The 26,937-nt window shown below is 36.9% G+C and overlaps 2 protein-coding genes across 3 annotated transcripts; both read left to right on the top strand.

Annotated features, from left to right (window-relative positions):
- The first annotated feature begins 13,754 nt into the window (after nucleotides 1-13,754).
- On the top strand, nucleotides 13,755-15,334 carry LOC145044941 (Phosphoglycerate mutase family protein). The gene is made up of 5 exons (XM_078993296.1): nucleotides 13,755-14,192; nucleotides 14,261-14,506; nucleotides 14,587-14,668; nucleotides 14,747-14,961; nucleotides 15,075-15,334. Exons 1-5 carry the CDS (start codon nucleotides 13,876-13,878, stop codon nucleotides 15,199-15,201), a joined length of 987 nt encoding a protein of 328 aa, XP_078849422.1. The 5' UTR covers nucleotides 13,755-13,875; the 3' UTR covers nucleotides 15,202-15,334.
- Nucleotides 15,335-20,922: 5,588 nt separating this feature from the next.
- Nucleotides 20,923-23,355, top strand: LOC144997823 (E3 ubiquitin-protein ligase SIS3-like). Of its 2 annotated transcripts, XM_078957689.1 has the most exons (10): nucleotides 20,923-21,206; nucleotides 21,310-21,348; nucleotides 21,473-21,539; nucleotides 21,743-21,816; nucleotides 21,910-22,048; nucleotides 22,123-22,215; nucleotides 22,285-22,350; nucleotides 22,475-22,597; nucleotides 22,697-22,810; nucleotides 22,891-23,355. In XM_078957689.1, the coding sequence occupies exons 1-10, from the start codon at nucleotides 21,178-21,180 to the stop codon at nucleotides 23,221-23,223; spliced, it is 1,077 nt and encodes a 358-aa protein (XP_078813815.1). In that variant the 5' UTR covers nucleotides 20,923-21,177; the 3' UTR covers nucleotides 23,224-23,355. The 2 variants fall into 2 exon arrangements, with proteins under 2 accessions (XP_078813815.1, XP_078813816.1); XM_078957690.1 differs by lacking the exon at nucleotides 20,923-21,206 and having other exon boundaries at nucleotides 21,473-21,543.
- Nucleotides 23,356-26,937: the final 3,582 nt, after the last annotated feature.

Genomic DNA, 26,937 nt, shown 5'->3' with positions numbered 1-26,937 from the left:
AAACGATTGTAACCCTGTATTAGGACCCTTGGAGGTCCAGAATACCCCCATGTCTGTGCATCTCGGGAATTGGTGAAGGTTTTGGATTGAAATCCTTATGCCTTAGGTCAACATGTGAATTATAAGACTTGGGGTGTAGCATGAGCACCGAAATGAGGACCATACATAATGGATCAGTCTAGGAAGGCCAAACCTATGAATGGTCGGGACAATACTGATCTCAGGAAGCAGTTTAATCGACTGCATGGCATGGACTCGCTGAGTCAGATGAGCAGACTCGGCGAGTAGCTTGAAGAATAACTGGGACTCGTCGAGTTGTTCCTCAGACTCGGCGAGTGGAATCGGGGTGGCCCCGCGATTCTTCCAGGAGTAACTCGTCGGGTCAAGGAGGATACTCGACGAGTAGAAGGGAAAACTTAGAGGATTGGAGGACGACTAGACTCGCCGAGTCCGGTCGAGTTGACCGTGGACTGTTGACCAGAGTTGACCTGTGTGTGATTTCTTAGGTTCAGTTAACGTGGAAGATAAAAGTATTAACAAGAGATATATGATGTTATAGGGAGCTTGTAGCTCGGCGGATCAAGTACGAGGGATTTCAGGAGTTGCTAACTTTCAGTATCCGCGAGGTAAGTCTTCTCACTATACTGTACCCGGAAGGGTTTGACTGTGTGACCAGAAGGTCGGATATGATATGTGTTATACGTGCAATAAATGGTAAGGTATTTGCTATGCGTGCTATGTATGTTTGTATGAGCTAGAAGGCAATATGTTATGTGACCGGAAGGTCAGATTTGTTATATGATATATGTGCTATATGTGGCAAGTTAAACGTATTATGTGTTGTGTATGTTTCATGGGCCGGAAGGCAATATGTTATGGGCCGGAAGGCGATTATCTCATGGGCCGGAAGGCGTTGTGTTGTGGACCGGAAGGTCAGGGCCTGGAAAGGCGTATATGCGTAAGTTGTATATTGGGGAACTCACTAAGCTTTGTGCTTACAGTGTTTTGTGTTATGTTGTTTTCAGGTCCATTCAGTAACACGGGACGGCACCGGCTCGATTGTACACACCAGAGAAAGAGTTATGTTTTGGAGGATCCTGGTTTTCTATTCAAGTGAAAATGAACTATGTTTTGTAATTCAATTATGAATGAGATTTTAAACAAGTGTTCTAATAAAATGATTATTTTAAATGAAAAATTTTGCCTTGAATTTACGGTGTTACATTTGTCCTCATAGAGTACTCCATAACTCAACTAGTTAACCATGATCAAGGTCAAACTCCTTAGTCAAGCTCAAAAGTCCATGTTGACCTTAACTCGTCGAGTACCCCCGGCTACTCGCTGAGTTCCTCGAAACTTTTACCTACTCGTCGAGTCACCAGCGTGACTCGCCGAGTTCCCACGATTCTCGATTGAGGCCCTAGAGCCACTCGCCGAGTTTCTCTTCTAGTAATACGTTGATACACACGCATTCCTAATTTGGAGGAAACTCATCCGACTCACCGAGTCGTTCTTGCGACTCGTCGAGTCTAAGGCAACCTTCATCGGACTCGCCGAGTTGTTCTCCAACTCGTCGAGTTCACGACTATATTCATCCGACTCGCCGAGTTCCTTTAGTCCTTAAGCCATACAGATCCATTTTAAGCCATGCAACGACTCTAAACCTCAGATCCAAGCTTCCAGGGCATGCCTTTCACGTAAAGTTGCAAACTTTACGTGTATGCATGGCTAAAAAGGTCCTTAATGTCCAAAACTAAGCTCTTAATGGGTTTCATGCACAAGGAAAGCCTCATTCACGTCTAAGACAGGAAATTTATTGATCTAGAACTCGGGAATGGTCCAGATCTGAAGTTACAACTTCATATCTAGCTTATGTTTTGCAATATCACCTTACTTACACCTCAAAAACCCTAAATTCCCACTATATGAGATCTAGAAGGGAAAATGGATAAAGGTGTCGACTTGGTACCTTCTATGAGTGTTAGCTGAGGTAGATTTCGGGTTCCACTCCTCCCTAGCTTCTAGTCCTTTGCTTCTCCAAGTTCTTCCTTCCACAAGTTCTCCTTTCAAGCTTTCAAAGCACTAATGGCACAAATACTCGGTTAGGGTTTTCCTTTGAGTTCTATATGACTGTAAGGAGGCCAAATGGAGCTTAAGCCTCCTTAAATGGAGTGCAGAACCTGAGACTTAGGGTTTCTTTCGCCAGCTCCTACTCGTCGAATCCCACTCGTGGACTCGCTGAGTCAGTAACTTAAGTTGCAATTCAATCTCACTGCCACTCGACGAGTAGGGCAACCAACTCGTCGAGTAGGGCCAAACCAAGAAACTACAATCGGAAAATACCTGAGAATCGGGGCATTACTACTTTCCTCTACGTGAACTAGACTTCGTCCTTGAAGTCCGCTGGGATGAACAATGTCGGATAGTGCTCGCGCATCTCCGCCTCCGGCTCCCATGTCCACTCGGATCCCTTATGATGTTCCCACTGTACCTTTACCAAAGGTATCCCCTTTTTCCACAGAATCTTCGTCTTTCTTTCCAAAATGGCCACATGCCTTTCCACATAGTTCAGGCGCTCGTTGATCTGAACATCATCCAATGATACCACAGCCTCTTGGTCTGTAATGTACTTTCGTAATTGCGATACGTGAAAAGTATTATGGATCCGACTGAGCTCTTCTGGAAGCTCTAGTCTATAAGCCACCTTGCCAACCCTTGGAATGATCCTGAATGGCCCAATGTATCGAGGGCCTAATTTTCCCGTTTTCCTGAAGCGGATCACACCCTTCCAGGGTGAGACCTTCAGAAGTACCATGTCGCCTATCTAAAATTCCAATTCGGATCGGTGCCTGTCTGCGTAACTTTTCTACCAACTCTGAGCTATCTGCAACCTCTGTCTCATCTGCTGAATCTTCTCGATCATCTGGAAAACCACCTCCATCCGGCCCATTACCCTATGAACCACCTCGCCCCAACTAATCGGGGTGCGACATCTCCACCCGTACAACAGGTCGAATGGCGGGGCGCCAAGGCTAGAATGATAGTTGTTGTTGTAGGTGAATTTTGCAAGCGGTAGGTGAGAATCCCAGCTCCCACCAAAGTCAATGGCACACGCCCTCAGCATGTCCTCGAGGGTCTGAATAGTCTGCTTACTCTAGCCGTCTGTCTGAGGGTGGAATGTTGTGCTGAAGTGCAACCGCGTGCCCAACTCCTCATGAAACTTCTGCCAGAAATGGGAGGTAAACCTGACATCCCGATCTGAGACAATGGGAACGGGAATCCCATGGCGAGACACGATTTCACGAACGTACACCTCGGCCAACTTTTCAGCTGAGGAACTCTCCCGTATGACCAAGAAATGGGCACTCTTTGTCAATCGGTCCACGATGACCCAAATGGCGTCGAACCCCTTTTCCGTCCTTGGCAGCTTGGTGATAAAGTCCATCGTGACCTGCTCCCACTTCCACATGGTAACCTCCAGGGGCTGCAGTTTTCCATGCGGCCTCTGGTGTTTGGCCTTGACCATCCTGCAGGTCAAGCACCTCTCGACGTACCAAGCGATCTCGCGTTTCATACCCGGCCACCAATAGCTCAAGCTCAAATCCCGGTAAATCTTGGTGGCTCCCGGGTGCATGGAAAAGTGAGACTTATGAGCCTCTTCCATAACCATCTGTCTGATCCCACCAGTCATCGGAACCCAAACCTGACTATATCTGGTAAGTAATCCCCGACTATCCTGCACAAACCTGGTGTTTTCACCCTTGATCCTTTCTCTCTTCAAATTCTCCAGTCGCATGCCCTCCATCTGGGCATCCCTGATTAAGCTCACAAGCGGAGAGTCCACAGCTATTTTCATACATATTGTAGGAGTAGAAGACACCGCTGACTTGCGGCTCAAAGCATCCGCAACCACATTCGCTTTACCAGGGTGGTAAAGGATCTCGCAATCGTAGTCCTTGACTACATCGAGCCACCTGCGCTGCCTTATATTGAGGTTCGGCTGATCCATGATGTGTCTCAAGCTCTTGTGATCCGTGAATGGTATAGCGGACCCCGTAAAGGTAATATCTCCATATCTTGAGGGCGAACACCACTGCCCCAACTCCAAATCGTGCGTAGGGTATCGAGTCTCATGCGGTTTCAGCTATCGCGATGCATAGGCTACCACTCGTCCTCTCTGCATGAGAACCGCCCCTAACCCTGTGATGGAGGCATCACAGAACACCACAAAATCCTCAACCCCCTCCGGGAGTGTCAGGACTGGCTCTTCACACAAACGCTGACGGAGGGTCTCGAACGCTCCTTGTTGTTCGGGACTCCACCGAAAATCCACCCCTTTTCTTGTGAGACGAGTGAGGGGTACTGCAATCTTAGAGAAATCCCGTATAAATCTCCGATAGTATCCTGCCAATCCCAAAAAGCTCCTAATATTTGAGGGGGATTTCGGAACCTCCCACTGCATAACCGCCTCGATCTTGGCCGGATCGACCAAGATCCATTCGTGGTTAACGAGATGTCAAAGGAACTGGACCTCTCGTAACCAAAATTCACACTTCGAGAACTTGGCGTATAGTCGTTCCCACCTCAGGACCCCCAACAGCTCTTGCAGACGTTCCTCATACTGCTCTCGGGTCTTGGAATATACCAAGATATCATCTATAAACACTATGACTGAGCGGTCGAGCATCGGTCTGCAGACCCGATTCATCAGGTCCATAAATATCGTTGGCGCGTTGGTGAGCCCAAACGGCATCACCATGAACTCGTAATATCCATAACGAGTTCGGAATGTGGTCTTTTCCACTTCCTCCTCCCTGACCCAGACCTGGTGGTATCCGGACCTCAAATCGATCTTGGAAAACCAAGATGCACCCTGCAGCTGATCAAAGATGTCGTCTATCCTCAGGAGTGGATAATGGTTCTTTACCGTTAGCTTTTTTAACTCCCGTTAATCAATGCACATCCGGTGTGATCCGTCCTTTTTCCGGACAAAAAGAATCGACGCTCCCCACGGAGAACTGCTTGCCCAATAGTTCCTGTAGCTGCGATGATAGTTCCTGCATCTCGGGCGGCGCCAGTCGGTACGGCGCCTTAGCGATAGGGGCCGCACCTAGCACCAGGTCGATTCTGAACTCAACCTGCCTATCCGGAGGTATCCCTGGCAACTCCTCCGGAAACACATCTACGAACTCCCTGACCACTGGTACATCGGAGACCGAAATCTGGTCCCGAACTCGCGTATCTACCACGTATGCTAGATAACTCATACACTTGTGCTGAATGTACTGCCGAGCCCTGTCAATTGAGCAAAAACCTGAACCTACTCTGGTGCCCTCACCGTATATAATCAGCTCTCCCCTACTTGGGGTTCTAACCACCACTCGCTGACCCTCGCAATCAATCATAGCACCGAACCTACTGAGCCAATCCATGCCCACAATCACGCACACCTCCCCCATGGGAATCCGAATCAAGTCTATCGGAAAAGAAACCCAAAGATCTCCAAGTCACATCCTCTATAAACTGAAGAAGCAGAAACCTCGTGTTCGTTAGCAATGGACAATCGCAACGGACACTCTAACTCGCCCATAGGCGTACTGAACTCCCCACTAAAAGACTGAGATACGAAAGACCGACTCGCCCCCGAGTCAAATAAGACCAAAGCAGGCAACGAATTCACTAAAAACATACCTAATTACAAGTACAACAGATAAGATATAACAGATAAATAAAACAAGGTGAGGATAGAAACATACCAACAACCACATCTGGTGTTGCTCTGGCCTCCTCTGCTGTAAGCTGGAAAGCACGACCCTGAGCCTTCGGAGGCTCTGACCTGTCTGATCTCCTGTCTGTGATCCTCAAAGTAGCCGGTGCTGCAGCCTGCACCGGCTTGGCAGCAAGTAATGGACAGTTGGCCCTCATGTGCCGACCTGGTTGCAGTGGTAACATAACCTCATACCAGGAACTGCGACAGTCCTTCGCGTAATGTCCCTCCTTGCCACATTTGTGGCACCCACTACCAGCCAAACATACCCCAGAATGACCATTGCCACACTTCCCACAAGTGCGGCCCTGTTGACCCCCGATCCTAGCATCTGCGGTCTTAGGCCGCTTTGGCGCCGGCTGTGACAGTACTGGGGCCGACCGCTGCTCCCTCAGTTGCAGCTCAATCTCTAACTCCCTCCGCCTGGCGGCCTCGTGTAACTCTAGAAGAGTATCACATCGTTGGGTGGACACGAACTGTCAGATATTAGTCTTGAGCATACTCAGATAACGGGTCATCTGAGACTGTTCGGAGGTAAACTCTGGGCAGAACATCGCCCTCTCGGTGAACATACGGGTGATATCCGTCACCGACTCTCCATCTTGTCTCAGACTCAGAAACAACTGTTCCAAACGTTCCCACTCAACCCTCGGAATGTAACGAGCGCGGAACATATCCCTGAACTGCTCCCAAGTAACAACAACTCTCTAATCATCAGTATAAGCCCAGTCGCAAGTCTCCACCAATCCTTGGCTCCGAACCTAAGCAGGTTAAGAGAACACCTGACCTTTTGGTCAGTAGAACACGAGGAGGTGAAGAAACACCCCTCTACATCTGAAATCCATCTCATAGCCTTGATGGGATCCTGTATCCCATCAAAAGTAGGGGGCTTCGTGTTGTCGAAGTCCCGGTACTAAAAACCCCTACCTGCTCCTCCCCCTGCCGTAGTTACAGCTGATGCAGCTGCTACGGCGGCTGTCTCTGCGAGGGCTGCGTAACGCTCATCGAAATACTCCACCATGGCGGTCTTAATTGACCCGAACATCTCCGACAATTCGGCCTGGAACAACGCAACAACCTCGTCATGCAGGATTGCTCGAATTCTATTGTCCATCTCCTCCGGCCTCATCTGGCCGATCGTCTCGGGTGCTGTCAGCTCCCCCGGTCCGCCCTCTCCTGATCCTGACCCGGATCCAGTCACAAAGCACCTAGTCATCACCATTCAGAAACACAACACAAGGCATTAGATAACATTTACAACAACTAGGGACCAACCCCCAACAAAACCCTGGGAGTTGTGACTTCCTTGTCACGCGTATGGGTCCTGTGCTTTCAGTAGTACGGGCCCATACTACCTTCCACACCTACCCATATTTGTTCCAAGTATTACCACAACGCCCTAACAATACATATAATTACATCGAGCACTAAAGTCCGATTCCTAAAGAATATTAGACGACTCGAAATCGGCGGACTTATCCCAACACCTACCTACTCACGAAACTTCCACCAACCCTGCAGCACTAGTGCATGCTAGCCATACATAATACTGGACCCGATAGACTTTTGAATATTCAATCCTACCCTAAGCTCCCAATCAAACACGAACAGAACATAAGGCTAAATCAGACATTCTCAGGCTATAAGGTCTTAGTTATGTACAACTGTGGTGCATACACTAAATCACTACAGTAATGATGTCAATTTCATGTAAAGGAAACCCTAGGCTAGCAGGCACCACGCAATCAGACAATTCTTTCATGCAATTCCTGAAGATCCCTAGCCTAGTACTAGCATGTTGTTCTAATATGTCACATAATCAAATAACTGTATGGTATTTTGGGGTTTGCTTACTGGCTCCGGCTAATCGTACATCCTGCAATTCACACGCATGTTCCTCCAATTCACTCAAACTGAGGCTCTGATACCAACTTGTAACATCCAAAATTTCAAACAAATTTAAACTTTTAAAAACATATCAAGTTCATCAAATATTACAACTTTGTTTTCAAAACATTGTTTATCAGAGTCTTGTCCCCAAAAATAACATAATAGGAGGAGCTGTACGATCACGCCTTGGCCTTGCCGCGATCCCCTGATTTACCTGAAACAATAAACTGAAACTGTAAGCCCGAAAGCTTAGTGAGTTACCCCAAAATACCGATACACATATAGTTCCCATAACGATATCAACATTAGCATATCATACCAATCAAAACAGAACAGCATGAACTGGGTCCATAGCTTTACAAGCTGGACTACCCCTGGGCCCTTAGTATGAGTCTGGAATGCCTACCGGGCCCTCAACTCGTATCTGGAATGCCATCAAGCCCTCAGTATTAGTCTGGAATGCCTACTGGGCCCTCAGCTCGTATTTGGAATGCTCTCGAGTCCTCAGTATGAGTATGGAATACCTATCGGGCCCTCAGCTCATATCTGGAATACTCTCGGGTTTGTTGGCTACTGCACGGAGCAACACAACCTCAACCCACCCCACATAACATGTCGACATGTAACAGATAAATACACATACAAGTAATCAATCAGTATCACATGCAGTCCTACAGATCTACCCGACTAGCATATCAACTGGCATACATTACTAACTCAACTCAACATATCAATGGCTACTAGGATATCAAATCTGATGGGCCGACCTTGGTGCCATCGACCCCTTAGTATAGTGAGGATAACTCACCTTGTAGATGTCAGCTCGGTAAGTAATCACAGCTCTCTAATCACTTGTCAAAGACTCCACCACCTATTACCATAATTCGATTATGCTCATAAGTCTCTGTCCTCATAGAGTACTCCATAACCCAACTAGTTAACCATGATCAAGGTCAAAGTCCTTAGTCAAGCTCAACAGTCCATGTTGACCTTAACTCGTCGAGTACCCCCGGCTACTCGCCGAGTTCCTTGAAACTTTTACCTACTCGTCGAGTCACCGGCGTGACTCGCCGAGTTCCCATGATTCTCGATTGAGGCCCTAGAGCCACTCGCCGAGTTTCTCTTCTAGTAATACGTTGATACACATGCATTCCTAATTTCGAGGAAACTCATCCGACTCACCGAGTCGTTCTTGCGACTCGTCGAGTCTAAGGCAACCTTCATCGGACTCGCCGAGTTGTTCTCCAACTCGTCGAGTTCACGACTATATTCATCCGACTCGCCGAGTTCCTTTAGTCCTTAAGCCATACAGATCCATTTTAAGCCATGCAACGACTCCAAACCTCAGATCCAAGCTTCCAGGGCATGCCTTTCACGTAAAGTTGCAAACTTTACGTGTGTGCATGGCTAAAAAGGTCCTTAATGTCCAAAACTAAGCTCTTAATGGGTTTCATGCACAAGGAAAGCCTCATTCACGTCCAAGACAGGAACTTTATGGATCTAGAACTCGGGAATGGTCCAGATCTGAAGTTACAACTTCAGATCTAGCTTATGTTTTGCAATATCACCTTACTTACACCTCAAAAACCCTAGATTCCCACTATATGAGATCTAGTAGGGAAAACGGATAAAGGTGTCGACTTGGTACCTTCTATGAGTGCTAGCTGAGGTAGATTTCGGGTTCCACTCCTCCCTTGCTTCTAGTCCTTTGCTTCTCCAAGTTCTTCCTTCCACAAGTTCTCCTTTCAAGCTTTCAAGGCACTAATGGCACAAATAATCGGTTAGGGTTTTCCTTTGAGTTCTATCTGACTGTAAGGAGGCCAAATGGGGCTTAAGCCTCCTTAAATAGAGTGCAGAACCCGAGACTTAGGGTTTCTTTTGCCAGCTCCTACTCGCCGAATCCCACTCGTGGACTCGTCGAGTCAGTAACTTAAGTTGCAATTCAATCTCACTACCACTCGACGAGTAGGGCAACCAACTCGTCGAGTAGGGCCAAACCAAGAAACTACAATCGGACAATACCTGAGAATCGGGGCGTTACAACATCCTTGACTAAAGATGTAATCAAAAAGAAAAATCATGAATCTTTGAACATAATTGTAAGTTAATTATAACATCATATATGTATTATGAATCTATGATCTATGATACCTTGGTAACCATCAACTGCCATAGATGTGCAGGTCTTGAAGCTAGATCTTCCAACCATGGTCGATTATCCATCAATACATTAAAGGTCTTACTATCAGAGGTTAAGAAGAGGGTAGGATCGGAAAAATAAGACTTCAGATCCCTGTGAGGAATAAGAATTTGCAACAAAGACTTTATCAATTTGTTCCCCTTATTTGAAGTCTTAAAGTTGGGTTTCTTAGTTCGTTTCCCCTTTTAAAACATGAAGCTAATAATCTAGATTTTCAATATTTATATGTATGAATATGTATATTTTGAAAAAAATAATAATAATAAACGAAATTGATGTGAATGACATCTACTTCAAAATTGGATACCTTTGAAAGTTTTATGGTTGGTTGCTTGGTTAGTCATTTTCCTAAATGCCGACTACTAATCTAGATCTTTAAAGTGTTAGTGGATGATTATGTATACTTTTGGAAAACAAACGGAATTGATGTAAATGACTTAAGTTGCAAATTTGGTTCTTTTTTGAATGGTTGGATTGTTTAATTAGTCGTTTACCCTTTAAATGTGAGACTAATAATCTAGATCTAGATATTTCAATATGTTTGTGTTTGAATTTATATACGAAAAATAAAGGTGGCCATTTAAATTGTTGACATATTTTTAACAGTCAAATATTCTAATTGACTATGGCACGGATTATTTGAACACCAAATGATTAGCATTTATTATTACTCCATTTTAGTTTCTCTCACCTTGATCCATAACATTCACTGACATGGTTGCTCACCTAGACCCTGACTTTTATAAACAAATATTCCCCGTATAGCAGCTTGAAATTGTAGGCAATAGATCTAACGATAATAACACAAAAAGACAAGCATAGTGGGGACTGGGGATGTGCAACAAATCCCACTCCACTCTAAACTTTAATTTTATAACACTAAATTCAAAGGGTTGTTTGGTAAATTGCTCCAAACATGAACTAAATAATTTTAAATTCTTTGTAGTTAAGAGAATGTAAAATTGTTTAAATGTTCACAGTGAGTTCCAAAACTTTTGATTCGTTCACATATTGCATTGATGCTGACCAGTTTAGAGGTTATCTCATTTCATTCAGAGATTACCAAACAGCCGTAACTTACAATCTTCAAAATATTATTAATCTTTTTACATAAGAATTGGGTAAAAACTAAGGTCGACATATAATAAATATCACCTTTTGACATCTATTAAAGGTAATAAGATGCAGAATACTTATAGCTAGATAATGTTTAATTAATTGTAAACCAGTATCTAAGTGATGCGCAGAAAGCAATGAATGAACAATGAAGAGTAGTTTAATATAATATGGAGGGACCAATAGTGGAATAGATTCCTCCTGCAACAGGCACCACTTTCGAAGACCAAAAACAATGAGACAAAACATGACAGGAATCTTAATGAAATTTTGCAGTTCCACAAACACACCACTGTCACTATATAATATACTTCTTGCCTAACTCTATTTAGTATTTAATTCGGTAAATGATAAATAAATAGTAATAAAAAGGTTTAGACAAAGTTTACCATTTTAATTCCAAGTTAACTTCACTTGCTATTTATCTTTAATGGTACTGATGTGATGTTTGTATTTGTGACAATTATATACTACTTTAATGTGAATCTATACACTTAGCTTTATATATAAAATATGACTAATTATATAAATATCCCCAAATTGTTTTGTGTATTCCTAAAATAATTATCTTTGTATGTGTGCTCGTAATATTGCTTGTAAAATAAGTGACTTCATTTTTACTATATTGGATCTATATATAATTTCATAAAAGCTTTGAAATTGTAATGAATGAGTAGAAGATGGAATTGTAAGATATATCTATTAGAGTATTAGAGAGAGATATCCAACATATATCGAGACATAAAAAACAATGTTGCAACAATATAGGATATTGCGTACACAAGCTTGTGAAAAGTATTTTAAAAACATTCGGTAGAAGGAAAAAAAAACACTTGAATCCAATATAAACAACGAAACTCGCATACAAATCAAAAACCATGTTGTCACCTAGCCTTGTATTCAATGTGATGTCGTTCTCAATTAAATCATGACTATGCTGTGTGAATAAATGATAAATGAAAGTATATCTTCATGAGAAAAAGAGGCAATGCTTAAAGCAACACTTTAATCTTTGAATTACTTTATCTCATAAAAGGGTGTAGATATGTAATAGCTTTATCTCAAAAATCAAGAATCAAATACATTTGGGAACAGGCATCACCAAGTAGAACCTTTAACATAGATCTTCACATCTATTTGTGGTACGGACGATATCAAAGACACCTTGGAAAAAAGGAAATCAAAGAACATCATTTTGGGAATGCAAATTTGATAAAAGCTTCTTGGTCTATGTGCTCAATGCCAATTTGTATACGATAAAGACTTCATCAAAGAATAGAAATGGTATACAGGGTGCTGTTGAAAGAACATTACTTCTATGGGAAAATCATCAAATTAAAAAAAAAATCAAATAAAGACACAAACAAACTATAAGTCTATTATAAACTTGCACACTACTCATCCTTTTGATGATTCATTATTACACCACAAATAGGAAGGGCCTAGGCATGTGGAGAGTGTGACACCGCACATGGCCACTCTTGTTTAGGGGGTCGAACTTTTTTACGCATATTAGTATTATCGACAGATTGCTGACATATCAATGATTATTTTTGTTTTGATTAATTTTATAACAGTTATTGACTTATCAATTATTTTTGTTTATATAACAAAACAATATTTAGGACTCATTTTTATTTTTCGAATATGGCTATGAAAATGTATGGACTGCCCTACAAATACAAATTAATTTGTCAAGTTTTTAAAAATACAATTTTAAATATAAATCAATTGTACAAGATGATAGGTGAAACACTATAAACAACTCAACCTTAAAATTATAGTCATATGTTGATAAAAATAGGAATTTGGAAATATAAATATAATAAAATAATAAATATTATAGTTAGATAGGTTAGAGAGTCGAAATGATAACATTTTAACCTAAATTAATTATCTAATTAATCAAATACAAAATTTTAACTCTAACTCAACTTATTAATTAAACGGGCTTACTCACGGTATAATATCAACCCATCCCAATGTATATTACATCGGATCACTTTTTGTCATCCTTACTAAAAAATAAAAATACAAATCCAAAATTCAATCAAGTTCACACAATATTATGAGTATCAAGAGGTGCACCAAAAAACTGATTTATAAATAATCTGAAATTGGTTTTCAAACCGAAATCAATACGATTTAGAATATGCTTTGGCTGAAACCGGTCCAATTTGAAACAGGTATGGCGGGTTTGTACTAGTTTGAGAATTTTACAATTGAAAACCGATTTGAGTGAAACCGGTTTTCAAACCTATAAAAAATTGATTTCCATATAGTACAATTTGATATTTGAAACCGATTATAAAATTTTCAAAACCGGTTTTCACCCTGTACAGCTGTACGCCTGTACAGTACGCAAAAGACTTTTCTAAAATTAAAAGTTGAAAAGAGCGTTTTGAACTCCTTAAACAATCCCAAATGCCTCGAGTTTTACTTATTGTAGCAACTCTATTGTTGAACCAGGCCGATCCAATTTCCAGAAAAGAAAAAACAAAAAAAGAAAAAACGATTTGTGCACCTCTACCCGTATCTCACAATCACACAACACCGATTTTGACTTTTATCATTTTTCACTGTTGGGCCGTCCGGCCCACTAACAACTCAAACATATATGAACTTCAATCATAATCCTGATACAATATTATATTTACTTGTGATTGATCTATTTTATAACTGATTATTATAAAGCTAATCTTCAACTATTTATTAGATGTAAAATATTATATAAACCAACCAAATATCCAGGTAAATCAGTCAACTTTAGTCTCAGTTCATAAGAGGAAGAAACAAAAGTTTTGCTGAGGGATCATCTATGTAATAGGTAAAAAAGGAGGGGCTAAAATGTATCATTCTGAAAAACAGTTGATATTTTTCTGCTTCATACCAGACCAAACCGATGATTCAATCCACCGTCGCCAGTGGTTCAGTTTCGCCGGTGAAAATGTTGGTAACAACATTTGCCTCAAATAAAACCCCGCCACCTTATCCAACCACCGTTTCCGCCGCCACAAACCACCCCGAAACCCCAAAAGTTCACCTTAAATCCATCGATCGCCGTCGCATTCTCGCTTCACTCGCCGCTTCTATCACCCCATTCTTGGCTCCTAACCCTCACCTCAACCACGACGAATCTCCTCTTCCTCCCCTGTTTTTATTTCCCTCCGCCGATGCTCGCGGCCTCTTCCAAATGCCCCCTGTTCGTCTCTCCAATCGGTAATTATGCCAACATTTTTATGTCAATTTTTGCATAATTTCTTAACTCAGCTTCCTTGATTACTCAGGTACTTTCTAGTAAGAGCAGGGGAGTCTGAATTTGAGAGTTTAGGAATAATCAACACAAACCCTGTTGCGAAAACATCTGTAGATAACGGTTTATCGAAGATCGGGAAGAAACAAGCAGTGAAAGCAGCTTTGAGATTGAAGGAAATCGGGGCTTGTGATAATGGGTGCTGGATTTGGCCTTCAATTACTCAGAGAGCTTACCAGGCTGCTGAGATCATTGCTGCCATTAACGGGGTCAATAGAAGGTAGGTAAAAAAAAATCTTGACTCATTTCCATGGATTCACCATATGTTTCTTTTGAAAAAAAAGTTCTTTTTGAATATAGTAATATAGTTCCGGAGTACAGTTTCTTAGATGCCCGTGGATTAGGAGCATATGAAGGAAAGGCGTTACAATCCGTTTCCGAAGTAAGATTTATCTCTATTCTCTAGTAGTTTTATGTAACTACTAATGTGAGATGAAAAGTTATGTGTTGTATGTAATAGATATATGCATCAGATAGTGTTTCCACGAACATTAAGCCACCCCCAATCAACGATGGGACACCTAACGAGAGTGTTGCGGATGTGTTTGTTCGTGTGACACAACTAATGTCGATTCTTGAAACTCAGTATTCTGAGGACACTGTTATCATTGTCTCCCCCGACTCGGATAATTTGACGATCCTACAAGCGGGTCTTGTCGGACTCGATCTTCGAAGGTGGGAATTCCTTTACCCTTTTGCAAACATAGAATATTATTCATAAAAATATCAAAACATTCTACTTATATTTTTTGATAAGAAGCATGGTTGATGATTTTTATTTTTTACAGGCATAGTGAGCTTTCGTTTGAGCCTGGGGAAGTTCGGTTTTTCGACCCGAGTAGCATTCCTACTTACAAGCAACCTGCATCTGCTTTGTATAAATGTTTGAACCCTCCTAATTGTACACGAGTTTAATATTTGTAGTTATTGGAGTAAATATATGTTTTGGAAAATTTTCTAGTTAAATTTGTTTTCGTAAAAAGTATAAAAAGTTATACGTTAATTAAGTTATTACATTTATTAATAAAAAAATCAGGACGTTGTCTTACTTTACATTTGAGAATATTGTGAATGTTGACTTTCCTTATTTGACGTTTTTATTATCGAGATGACTTGTTTGAAATCTTTTGTTTTAGGTTATGGAATATGGGGAGAAGGTAAGACCAAAAAAGAAGAGTAGGAAAAGTAGATAACATGTGCAATATTCTTTGCATTTTGTGGTGTGGAAAGAAATAACCTAGATTACCTGATAAATAAAAATAGATGTACCTATAATGTTACCAAAAAAAAATTATACGGTTTTTTTAATAGGCCTAAACGACGTATATGGAGTTGTGAATAAATAGATCCTAAGCTGCAGCCCCTTATCCACATTTTGGGAAGCCTATCATTTCTAGTGGAACAACAAAAAGTGTCGAAAACAGATAGGTCAAGCACACAACAACAACACAGAAATGACGACTTTTTAAGCATTTTGGAGAACGTATCATAACAATCAAGAAAAAATGAAATTGCAAAACGATGGAAGAAGGGATAGAAGCGGAAAGCATTGTACACATTGCCACAAATCGGGACATGCCATTGATGGTTGTTTTGAACTATGTTGTGGGTACTTTGGAGGCTTAGAAGTTCATAGATTTTTCGAGATTAAACAAAGAAAAGATAGTATTTTAGACACTGTTAAAGACTAATCTTTTTTTATGGTTTGGAAGTTGAAACAAGAGAATTTCTATTAGTTAGGTTAATTGGTTAAAAACCCAATCAACAACGTGTCATTGTTTTTTTCGGGAATATGACTTATCAAGGTAATTAACTTTTCGGTATGTTCACATCTGGGTAATTATCTATTTTTTGTACATATCTAAGTAACAAACTTTTTGCAAGTGTTCACATATGACAATTATGACCTGCTATAGCAGGTTAAATCCTATATGTGAACGTTTTTAACAAGTTTGTTACCTAGATGTGTACAAAAAAAAAATAGTTACCCAAATATGAACAAAACAAAAAGTAAAAATTAAATAACATGAATGGTCCCTATGGTTTGGGGGAATTTGTGGTTTTGGTCGCTAACTTATTTTTTTAACTTAAATGGTCCCCACTGTTTATTTTTGTTGCGCGTTTGGTCCCCGTCTTACCTAAAAATACTATTGTGCCCTTATTAATTAATTTTTTAATTAATTTTCTTATCTATGTATTTATTTTTTTCATATTTAAAAAAATTAATAGACCACACATATTTGTATCTCTTCGGATGATCCATACTATTTATTTTTTAATTAATTTAATTTTTTAACTCAGTTGGTCTCTACTATTTAATTTTGTTACGAACTTGGTCTTTGTCTTATTTAAAAAGACTATTGTGCCCTTCTTAATTTTTTTAATTAATTTTCTTGTTTATGTACTTATGCTTTATATGTTTAAGAAAAATTAGTAGAACCCACATATCTGTATTTCCTCACCATCCCATCTTTCATCATTCTCAACTTCTATTTATTTTTCATCTTTAGTGATATCGACGTCTTCATCATCACTTCTTTTTTCGGTCCTTCAACTCCGTTGAATCAACACCACAACCCACTAAAGATGAAGAGACAGTAGGTTATGGTATTGATTCGCTAGAGTTGAAGTACAAAAAAAAAAAAGGACGGTGAAAACGTCGATGTTACTAAAGATGGAAAAGAAATAGAAGATGGGGAGGATCAGAGATGAGATGATGAATGGTAAGACTTAAATTAAATTTCTCAAATGTGGTTTCAAGTTTACGGTGATGAGATAAATATATGTGGCGTATATTAATTTTTTTATAAAAAATAAATACATAAATAAGAAAATTAATTAAAAAAATTAATAAGGGAAAAATAGTACTTTTAGATAAGACATAGACCAAACGTGTAACAAAAATAAACAGTAGGGATCATCCGAGTTAAAAAAATAAATTAATTAAAAATAAACAGTAGGGATCATCCGAGAAGATACAAATATGTATGGTCTATTAATTTTTTTAAATATGTAAAAAATAAATACATAGATAAGAAAATTAGTTAAAAAAGTAAATTAATAAGGGTACAATAGTATTTTTAGGTAAGATGGGGACCAAACGTTCAACAAAAATAAACAGTATGGACCATTTAAGTTAAAAAAATAAGTTAGCGACCAAAACCACAAATTCCCCCAAACCACAGGGACCATTCATGTAATTTAATTTTTAATTTTCGTTTTGTTCATATTTGGGTAACTATTTTATTTGTACACATCTAGGTAACAAATTTGTTGAAAACGTTTACATTTAGGATTTAACTTGCTATAGCAGGTCATAATGGTCATATGTGAACACTTCCAAAAAGTTTGTTACCTAGATATGTACAAAAAAAAGATAGTTACCCAGATGTGAATATACCGAAAAGTTAATTACCTTGATAAGTCATATTCCCTGTTTTTTCCTAGCAATTTGCTAGTTTTGAATATATGAATCTTTTAGCTGTTAAAGAAAAAAGCGATCCTCAGTAACAATTTCTAATGGGGTGAATTGGTACAAGTGAAAGGCATCGATAATGTTTTTTTTTTTTTTTTAAGTCCAATGCGTGGTAAAAAACAAAAAATAAAATAAAAACTAAAGTAAATTTAATAGAAAGTAGGATTTTGTATGTCACTGTGTATGTGGTTGTGTGTTTGTGTGAGTGTTGTTTTGTGTGTAGGTGTTATATAAAATGCAAAAACGTCAGTGTTAGATATGAAAATCATTTCTGAGATGTTTGGTCTAAAATCCGTTTCTAAGATATTTGAACTTAAAATATGGGTTCTTGAGTTTTGAACAAAGAAGATGATAGAAAAACTTAATTTTAGCTGTAGAGGAGAACAAGAGAAGAAAATCGAAGATGCAAGGATTGCTGAAAATCAGCTAAACCTATGAAACCCGATCATATTTGTATTTTTGATAAAGAATTTAATGGTAAATCCTTTACAAAATAACTTTAATGACTAAATGTATATACAAGCAAAGTAAATTCCTCTTACAATAAAAAAAAAAAACCGAAACAGAAACAGACACGATAACAAGAAATAAACTTCACGGCAATAAGGAATAGGGAGCATAGAGGGAAGAATGTGTTTGTGTTTGCTTTTACCTCTCTCGATTCTTAATAACTATATCTTTAAAAAAGGAAAAAAAAATCCGTTTTTTGTTTAAGTGATTGTGTTCAATAATTTTACAAGTACATAATACTTATTACATTGACATGTATATGGTGTGATGACTGATGACTATAGAAAGTAGATTATACAATGGATGAATCATTGAATCCTTGAGTGACAAGTGAGTAGCATGAGTCTTGCCTACAAGTTCCACCTCATTTTGTTTATTTGTTTATTTTTTCCTTTTTTTGCAAGATATTGGCCGTGTCTTCTGTATTCCGGCATGTAAAACTAAAAACCTCATGGTTTACGTACATCATCACAAGTATAGACATAGTGGACCTCACTTCCACCTAAAAGATCGGTTTTCTTTTGTCACTTTATTTTTTTTTAATGATATAATTTATTTTCTGTAAATTAAAACCTACCTACTTTATAAAATCAATATTCACTTATATAATCAAAATACAAAATATGAGGCAGATTACCACGGAATAATATGCAAAATGACATTTGTGAAATGATTTTATTTCTACCTATTTTCTTATCCTTTTTTTTTTTTTTTTTGTAACTTAGAGTAACTTCAATTTCACAAAGCTTTTTGTGAAATTCTTGTAACATTGTGTAGTACCCAAATGAAATACACCCAACTAATAAAAATGGAACCTATAGATGTTGCATACATAAAATATTTTTTCATAAACCTTTTTGGATCTTGTGAAAATTGTGAAACCAAATCAAAAAAATCTGTTACACCAAAAATCTATCAAATTTGCTTATTTTTGAACATTGTATATTGGCATATTGGCACACTTAAGCAACTTGCCTTATATGAAGATCAACCAAATCAAAGTTTGGCATAAAATCGCTAAAATACGAAGTATTGTCCATATAAAAAGAAGAGCCGAATCCCTAATTAGTTCCCCGGTCTCATCAAAATCCCCAAAACAATAAACATACTTGATGAACGATTAAAACACCTTGTTAACTTATCGCATAAAACATGTTTACCTTGAAGATCTTGAGAAACATAAATGTTAGCACACATACATGAAACTTTTAGATTTTGCTAATTTCCCTCAACATCTATAAAAGTAGCATCATGACTAATTTTTTTATTTAGGAAAAAACAAAGAGTCCCATATGAAAATGATACACCCGACCCACCGAAGGTTGCATTAACTACAAAATCAAATGTTGCATTCCTTTACATACCACATAACATGAAAATGTCCATTCTCTCTATTGAACCCCCAAGAAATGAAACTTATTAATTTTACATAAAATCCAAATGCAAAGTATTTTCTCTACTTCTTCACTACCATGAATATTTATATTTAAAATATTTTCTATTACCTTTTTAACACACACCCCTTTGACACCCTTTTCTAGTCCACATGGAGAATTACTAAGTTCGAAACCCACAAGTCGACCTCATGAATTATTCTTTGATGTTCCTCATAACATACACTAAATATACGTTAAATTTCATAATTTTTAACTACAGAAGGAACCCGAAGATAAGGAAGATTGTTGTTGCTTAACACACCTCCAGCTACACCTTTTGGGGCAATGTTAAAACCAACAAAAGTCATCATTTATCTTTTAGACGCATCCATACTTGAAAGTGGTACCCTCATTGTTGTTAATAGTTTGCTTCTAATCCACAACACTTGTTTCCTTATTATATTCACTAATTTACCTTTTTTCTTTCTTTCGAATATGAGGTTTAGTATGGTGTTGAGCTTAGCTAAAGAAACAAACAAGTGGAATGGTTGAATATATATATTTCATTCCATGTCCTAACAAAACACCTCATCACGAACTTGACGAAATACAAATTAAACCAAAACTCTTCCCTTGTTTATCCTTCTTAAAAGCAATATAGATACATGTAACTTTACGTTAACAAACAACGATATATCATCTCACCTATTGAAATAACTTTTGGAAAGTTCATAAAGAAAAAAAAGAGGTAGTCAGTCAATCCTGATACACGATCACCACTATCTCTTCTTGAATCCAAACAACGATATATCATCTGATCTATTGAAATACCTTTTGGAAAGTTCATAAAGAAAAAAAAGAGGTAGTCAGTCAATCCTGATACAAGATCACCACTATCTCTTCTTGAATCCACCGCATTGATGATCATCAATCTAGGCCGATATGTTTACTGTTGATAAAATACTATAACTTTTTTTATTATTATTTATTTATTGATATATTATTTATTCTTTTTAAGATTTGACAAACCTCAAACAATGTTGAAGCAATGGGCGGTTGATTTTCAAGATCCCTAATTTTTGGGGATTTATATTTAGCATGTTGCTTAAACATGGATTGATATGGATTTCCAACCAATTTATAAAAGAAAAATAACGTTTTAATTTCTTATTGAATATTTTTCAAACGATAAACCCTACAACTATCAAATAATTAACATCACTATTTCAGTGGACCCCGCAAAAGATCATCACTCCAAATTGCAATTCTTTCACTCTCTTCCTCATTCGTCAATTCTCATTTCAGCTCACCAGTTCTTGTTTTCCCTTTTTCTCTCTGCAAGAGCCTTTTCCCTATTCCCCCTTAATATCAAATCAGATATTATCATTACCCATCTCCCATTTCCACGATTTCCCGATCTCCTTTACCTATATCCAGTATCCACCACTCATTCTGATTCAAACCTTTAACCACAATTCAATCGCTGCTTTTAGGGATTTTCAACCTCTTGGCTTCCTTCTATAATCTTATATGGCAGTGAGGGGCGTCGATTTTAAATGGTTAGTTTTCATTGTTTACACGGTTTGTAATCGCTTTCGTTTGATATGAAAATTAATTTCATTTTTACGAGTTTTGTAACCGCCGATTCTATATCTTCTGCAGGTATGATGGGTTTTTCCTGTCAATGCTTGCCACTAGTATGTATCCTTTTCGGGAAGATACTTTCACTTTCACTTTAACATATATATAGTATATGATTTCTTTCTTTTGTATGCATTTTAATTTTACCAAAAATTTGCTAATTCTTGACGATTGCTACGAATAGAATTATAGTTGCAATCAACTGGAAGCGTTACCATTTATGCACAAACCCACTACATATATGGATCGTGGTAGGTAATCAGTAAATAACTCTGGATCTTACCCTTTTTGAAAGCGATCACCTTTTCACAATAAATAATCAGAAATTGTTCAATCACTGAAAACCGATAGACAGAATCATCTCAATTGCTCATCGAAACTCCGCTTACTCGAATTATAACGTCTGATTACCCGATTTTTTTTACTTGTTTTGCTGTTATTGCTTGTTTATTAGGTTGATTATACCACAGTCTTCATATTTCGTCTGTTGATGTTTGTGGACAATGGGCTTGCTGCTGGAATGGGATTGTAAGTCATTCATATATACTCCTTTCTGGATTCTTGTTTATGAAGATTACATACAAATTTCATTCTCACAATCGCTAATCCAAAACAACGTAGGGATTTTGGTCGTCAGCAGAGACATGCTCGATTTTGTGGAAGAGTGGTGGTGTTATCAATTCTCTCTGTGTTTCTCTACCCCTTTCTCTGGGCATGGACTGTAATCGGTTCTCTATGGTTCAGTAGTTCAAAAGACTGTGTACGCCTCCTATTTTACTTCAATTTTTAGCACATAATCGCAAGAGGTAACTTGTTTTGTATATTTGATTTCAGCTCCCTGAAGAAGGTCAGAAATGGGGTTTTTTGATATGGTTGCTTTTCAGCTACAGTGGCCTCGTTTGCATTGCTGCCTTGTGTATGAAAAAGGTAACAAACCGAAAGTCAACTGCTCATTCAAGATTTCATTATATCGAGATTAAAACGTTTTTTGTGCAGTGGTTAACAAGAAGGAAAGCTCATTCACTACGCGCTCAACAAGGAATTCCAATTTCAGAATACGGGGTACCCTTTATAATTTACACTTTACACCCCTTGAAAAACATCATTCTTACTTTTTTTTTTTTTTTTTTTTTTAAACTATATTCATCTACACAAATTTTATTAAAACTAAAAATCCTTGATCAAGGTGTTTGTTGATATGGTTCGTGTACCGGATTGGGCATTTGAAACTGCTGCAGGCCAAGAGATGAGAGGCATGGCTCAAGATGCTACTTCATATCATCCCGGGCTTTACTTAACTGAACCCCAGGTACACATGACATAACAGGTTGTACTGTTTTTGCTTTTGGACTCTGACTGAGACTGTAACTGAAACTGATATTATCGTATTTCTAAATTTGACATTTAGAGAGAAGCGGTAGAGGCACTAATCCAAGAACTTCCAAAGTTCATGCTCAAAGCGGTTCCAACCGATTGTAGCGAATGTCCGATTTGTTTGGAAGAGTTTCATGTCGGGAACGAGGTATTAATTTTTTTTTTTTTTTTAATTTTCGGGTGAAAATGTAAATAATGATTTTTTTTTTTTGAAAATGAAATTTTCAGGTGCGGGGTCTACCATGCGCGCATAACTTTCATGTAGCATGCATTGATGAATGGCTACGATTGAATGTGAAATGCCCACGATGCCGATGTTCGGTCTTCCCTAATCTTGACCTTACGGCTCTTTCCACCATTCCGGTTGACCATGACCGGTTGACCGTTTCAACAACTCGTTACATGAGGAGTCAACCAGGTAGTCAGAGTTATCTGTTGAGAATGCAAGGTTTCCTTCGACCTGTTCGCACTGGAAACGCCGATTCCGATTCCGCCACTAGTTCCGATTCCGATTGTGCTTTGGAAAGGGCGGAAAATGGTGGTCAACAGCCTGAACAATGATTGGTTTGACCTCCCGCCTCATGAGTGAATGAGGTGTAAGTTTTGATCCTTGTTTACAGATTTATGTATAATGTATTTGATCATTTGATTGATTAAGTAAATTATGATAATGGGGTTGTTTCATGTTTGTAAGTTTTGAGTACGCCATAGTAGTCCACATGTTTATATATTAGATGGGTTTTGGTAATAGAATTCGTACATCTTCACGCTATTTGTTTGCATTGATATGAATTATTATAGTATGTCACTTTTTGATGTCCCTATCGGAAAAAAGAGAGGGAAAGAAAAGAAAAATCAGAAAAATACAAACCGAAAGAAAATAAAAAAGCATAAAGATGCTATATGCTGTAAATAGAATAAGGAAAAAACAAATTGCCTTTCGGTAGTCCTTTTGAGTTAGTAGAAAGTTTACGTAAGTATTTTTGTTTCCTGTTTTTGATTTTGTTCATTTTGTCTAAAAAAATCTTAGGGACTTATCCCGAATATCTCATACCTTTACAACTAAAATTGGTAAAATACAACTTTGATTCATGAACCCATAATTTTTTGTATTGTAATTTGCAATTGTTGCACCTCCTACCGAGAAAGAGAACATCACTTTCATAAATTATGGGCTAAAATTGAATTCATCTTATAAATCACAGGTGTGTTTGCGTGTGTAATGATGTTTTGGATAATAATTGAAAAAAAATGATGTCCCACTCGGTGTTTTGTTTTTGTATTACAAAATTACATTTGTTTTTTTGCTTTGTTTTTATGAATAGGGTATTACACATTCATTTTTTTTTTTTGAAATATTGCCAAATCAGCTATAATGCCATAGTAGTATGTCCTATTTTATTTATAACTTATAAATTTTTTAAGTTTGGACTAAATGCTAAAAGTGGCAACATACTTTGCTATCTAAAAAACATACCTCTAGATGAAAAGTGGGATGAATGTGTGTAATCCAACCATTGACAATGAGGCACTTTCAAAGTTTTTCTTATTAAGAGATTGTAGTTTGAAAAACCTGCCGAATTTTTATTAGGGATAGACTTGGACTTTTTGACATTGGCTTTTTTTTTTCACAACATATTAGACATTGATATTTTTTTTATTGCAAGGAAGAAAGGGACAAGATGATCATTTGGATTTAACAAGGGTTTGTTTGTAAAATATGGCTTATTTTGAAAGGGGGTCTTATTCATTTTATTTTTCCAATTTTTAGTTAAAAGGACAATTAGTGTTATTTTCTTTCCAGGGTATTCTTATATTTCTTTTGTTATGTTTGGATTATACAAAAAAATCAATGTAGAAAGCCCGTTGTGTCTATGTTTGTGCAAATTGTGTCAAAGATACTAAAATTACAGAGAATACTGACTAATATGGTGAATAGCGGGATAGACATGATTGTGGTTTGACGTGTCAATCATGAGGTGTATGTAAGCATGAGTAATTCTAAATGCACGAATTCACTTCCAAATACACGAATGAATTGATTGAATGATATATGACAGTTACCAAATTTGACCATTCTAAATATATTTATATTAAATTTGTATCATAAACCGCTGTTATACAAATTCACGGAGAGGTTCCTTTCCAAGTTACATTAAATGCCCTTACACTTTTAATAATTCTAAAATCAAACCTTATATTATTTTACAACTTTAATATATATATATATATATATATATATATATATACACACACACACACACACACACAACTAGTTTATAACCCGTGGGAACCATGGTTATAAAATTAATTAAATTTTATAGTAAAAATTTAAAATTATTAATCCGTTATTTTAAATAAATTATAAATTTAAGAGATAGTTTTTTAGTTATGCGAAATTATAATTGTTGATTCAAATAAATATGTAAAATTAATTTTTAATATATATATTAGAGATTTTTTATTTGTTAACTAATGCAAACATTAATATAAAACTTAAATTTTATAATAGAGAATAAATACATTGATAAATAACATCACATTAATGAGGAGTCTAAAAAATTTAAAATGGAGAACTAATATATTGACAAGTGGCAACACATAATTAAGATGTCTAATATGATAAGACATGACAAAAAAATTACTCTTTTATTAGTATATATATATATATATATATATATATATATATATTCTGTTGAAATTAAAAATAAAATAAAGATCTTGAGATTCAACCTCAACTATGTATTTCACATCTGCCGCTCTAACCTCAACTACCCCTGCTACCACCAGTGTTACCGCTATCCTTGCCATCACCATCATCGTTGTCACTACCACCGCCACCACATCCGTCACCTTGTCCACCACCGCTACCACCACAACCATCGCCACCACTACTACCCCATGCTATGATTAAGAAAGGTAATTTTGGTATTTCTTAGAAACCAGGTCATTTTTATTTAATTAAATGGTGGGTAGATGGTAATTCAGTAAAATTACATAAGTTTTTTCTGGAACATCATATGGCCATATGAGAAAATAGATAGAGATAATTTTATAAAGATAACAATTGAAACATTCTCCTTTGTTTTCGCTTAATTTTTATATTTTTTTATATTTATAATGTCATGATATGAACACAAATTCAAATTTTCTCTTTCATAGTGTCTATTATTTTGGACACAATTACGGTAATTTTTTACTTTAAAAATATTATTTATAAAATGTTGTTAAAAATATATTATTAATATATTATTATAAATAACTAACTTTAGCAATAAAGGCTTGAAAGTAAGAATTAAAAAGTTGGAGGTTTAATATAGATTATTATTATAAGTTGTGGGATGTTGAATAAAAAAAATTATACCATAGATTGAAGAATGGGTCCTACTAATTGGATCCAGATTTTCTTAAAGGACCCCTCATTAATAATCTTTTAGGCATAAAATTCCGTGCATTTATGATATCAATAGCTTTTATGATTACTAAAAGTTAATTTTTTTTTGAAACTCGTACTTATCATTTAATTACTATAAACTTTTTATTTATTATATATTTTACTTTTATAATTAAATAATAATGCAAACATATCAATGTTTTCTATATATTTTAATATTTATATAAACCAAAAAATAAAAATAAAATGATATTAAATATTTAAATGAAAACTAAGTATTATTATTATATCGTATTTGAAGTCACTTATTATTATGCTTACGTATAAAAATGATTTTAATAAATTGCATTAAAAAACCAAAAATAAATTAAATTTTTTTTTTGTTTAAAATATTTTATTTTATATATTTGAAAAAAAAATATATGGTTAAAAATATATATGCTTAAAATGATTAACTTATTTTAAGAAAAAAGTTAAAGTAATTATTAAAATAATTAATAAGGATCCTTTAAAAAAGTAATAAGGATCCAAATAGCTGAACACTTGAAGAATAGGTGATGTGATAACACAAAATTCCATGCAATACACGAATCCATTAGTGTAGTTAGGAGTACCAGTTTTCAAATTAGATGAACAGAAAATAAAATATATCTTTTCCTTGAAGGATTTTTTTTTTTTTTTTGGAAACTGTTGGAGGCTAAATAGAAAACTGTCATTTGTCAGAGTTCCTCTACAATCATTAATAATGATAAAATAAAGTGATTTGAATTTTGAACTAATATAACATATTATTAATTTTATATTGTAACAATTAAAAAAAACAATTAGCTTATACTTAAAAACCGCAAATCGAATGAATTTAAATGTTCGATAGAATTGTA

The sequence above is a fragment of the Lactuca saligna genome, chromosome 5 (assembly GCF_052625555.1).
Source record: "Lactuca saligna cultivar CGN05327 chromosome 5, ASM5262555v1, whole genome shotgun sequence".
In the NCBI taxonomy this organism is placed as follows: Eukaryota; Viridiplantae; Streptophyta; class Magnoliopsida; order Asterales; family Asteraceae; genus Lactuca; species Lactuca saligna.
Note: the sequence above shows the minus strand (reverse complement) of the source record. Positions and strands in the feature narration are given on the sequence as shown.

Excerpts from the sequence above, each read along its gene's own strand:
- LOC145044941 (XM_078993296.1), top strand. The coding sequence starts at position 13,876 with ATGATTCAATCCACCGTCGCCAGTGGTTCAGTTTCGCCGGTGAAAATG. Across the intron at positions 14,507-14,586 it reads ATTAACGGGGTCAATAGAAG|TAATATAGTTCCGGAGTACA; the intron begins GTAGGTAAAAAA and ends TTTTGAATATAG. Across the intron at positions 14,669-14,746 it reads CGTTACAATCCGTTTCCGAA|ATATATGCATCAGATAGTGT; the intron begins GTAAGATTTATC and ends TGTATGTAATAG.
- LOC144997823 (XM_078957689.1), top strand. The coding sequence starts at position 21,178 with ATGGCAGTGAGGGGCGTCGATTTTAAATG. Across the intron at positions 21,207-21,309 it reads AGGGGCGTCGATTTTAAATG|GTATGATGGGTTTTTCCTGT; the intron begins GTTAGTTTTCAT and ends TATCTTCTGCAG. Across the intron at positions 22,598-22,696 it reads TTTACTTAACTGAACCCCAG|AGAGAAGCGGTAGAGGCACT; the intron begins GTACACATGACA and ends TTTGACATTTAG.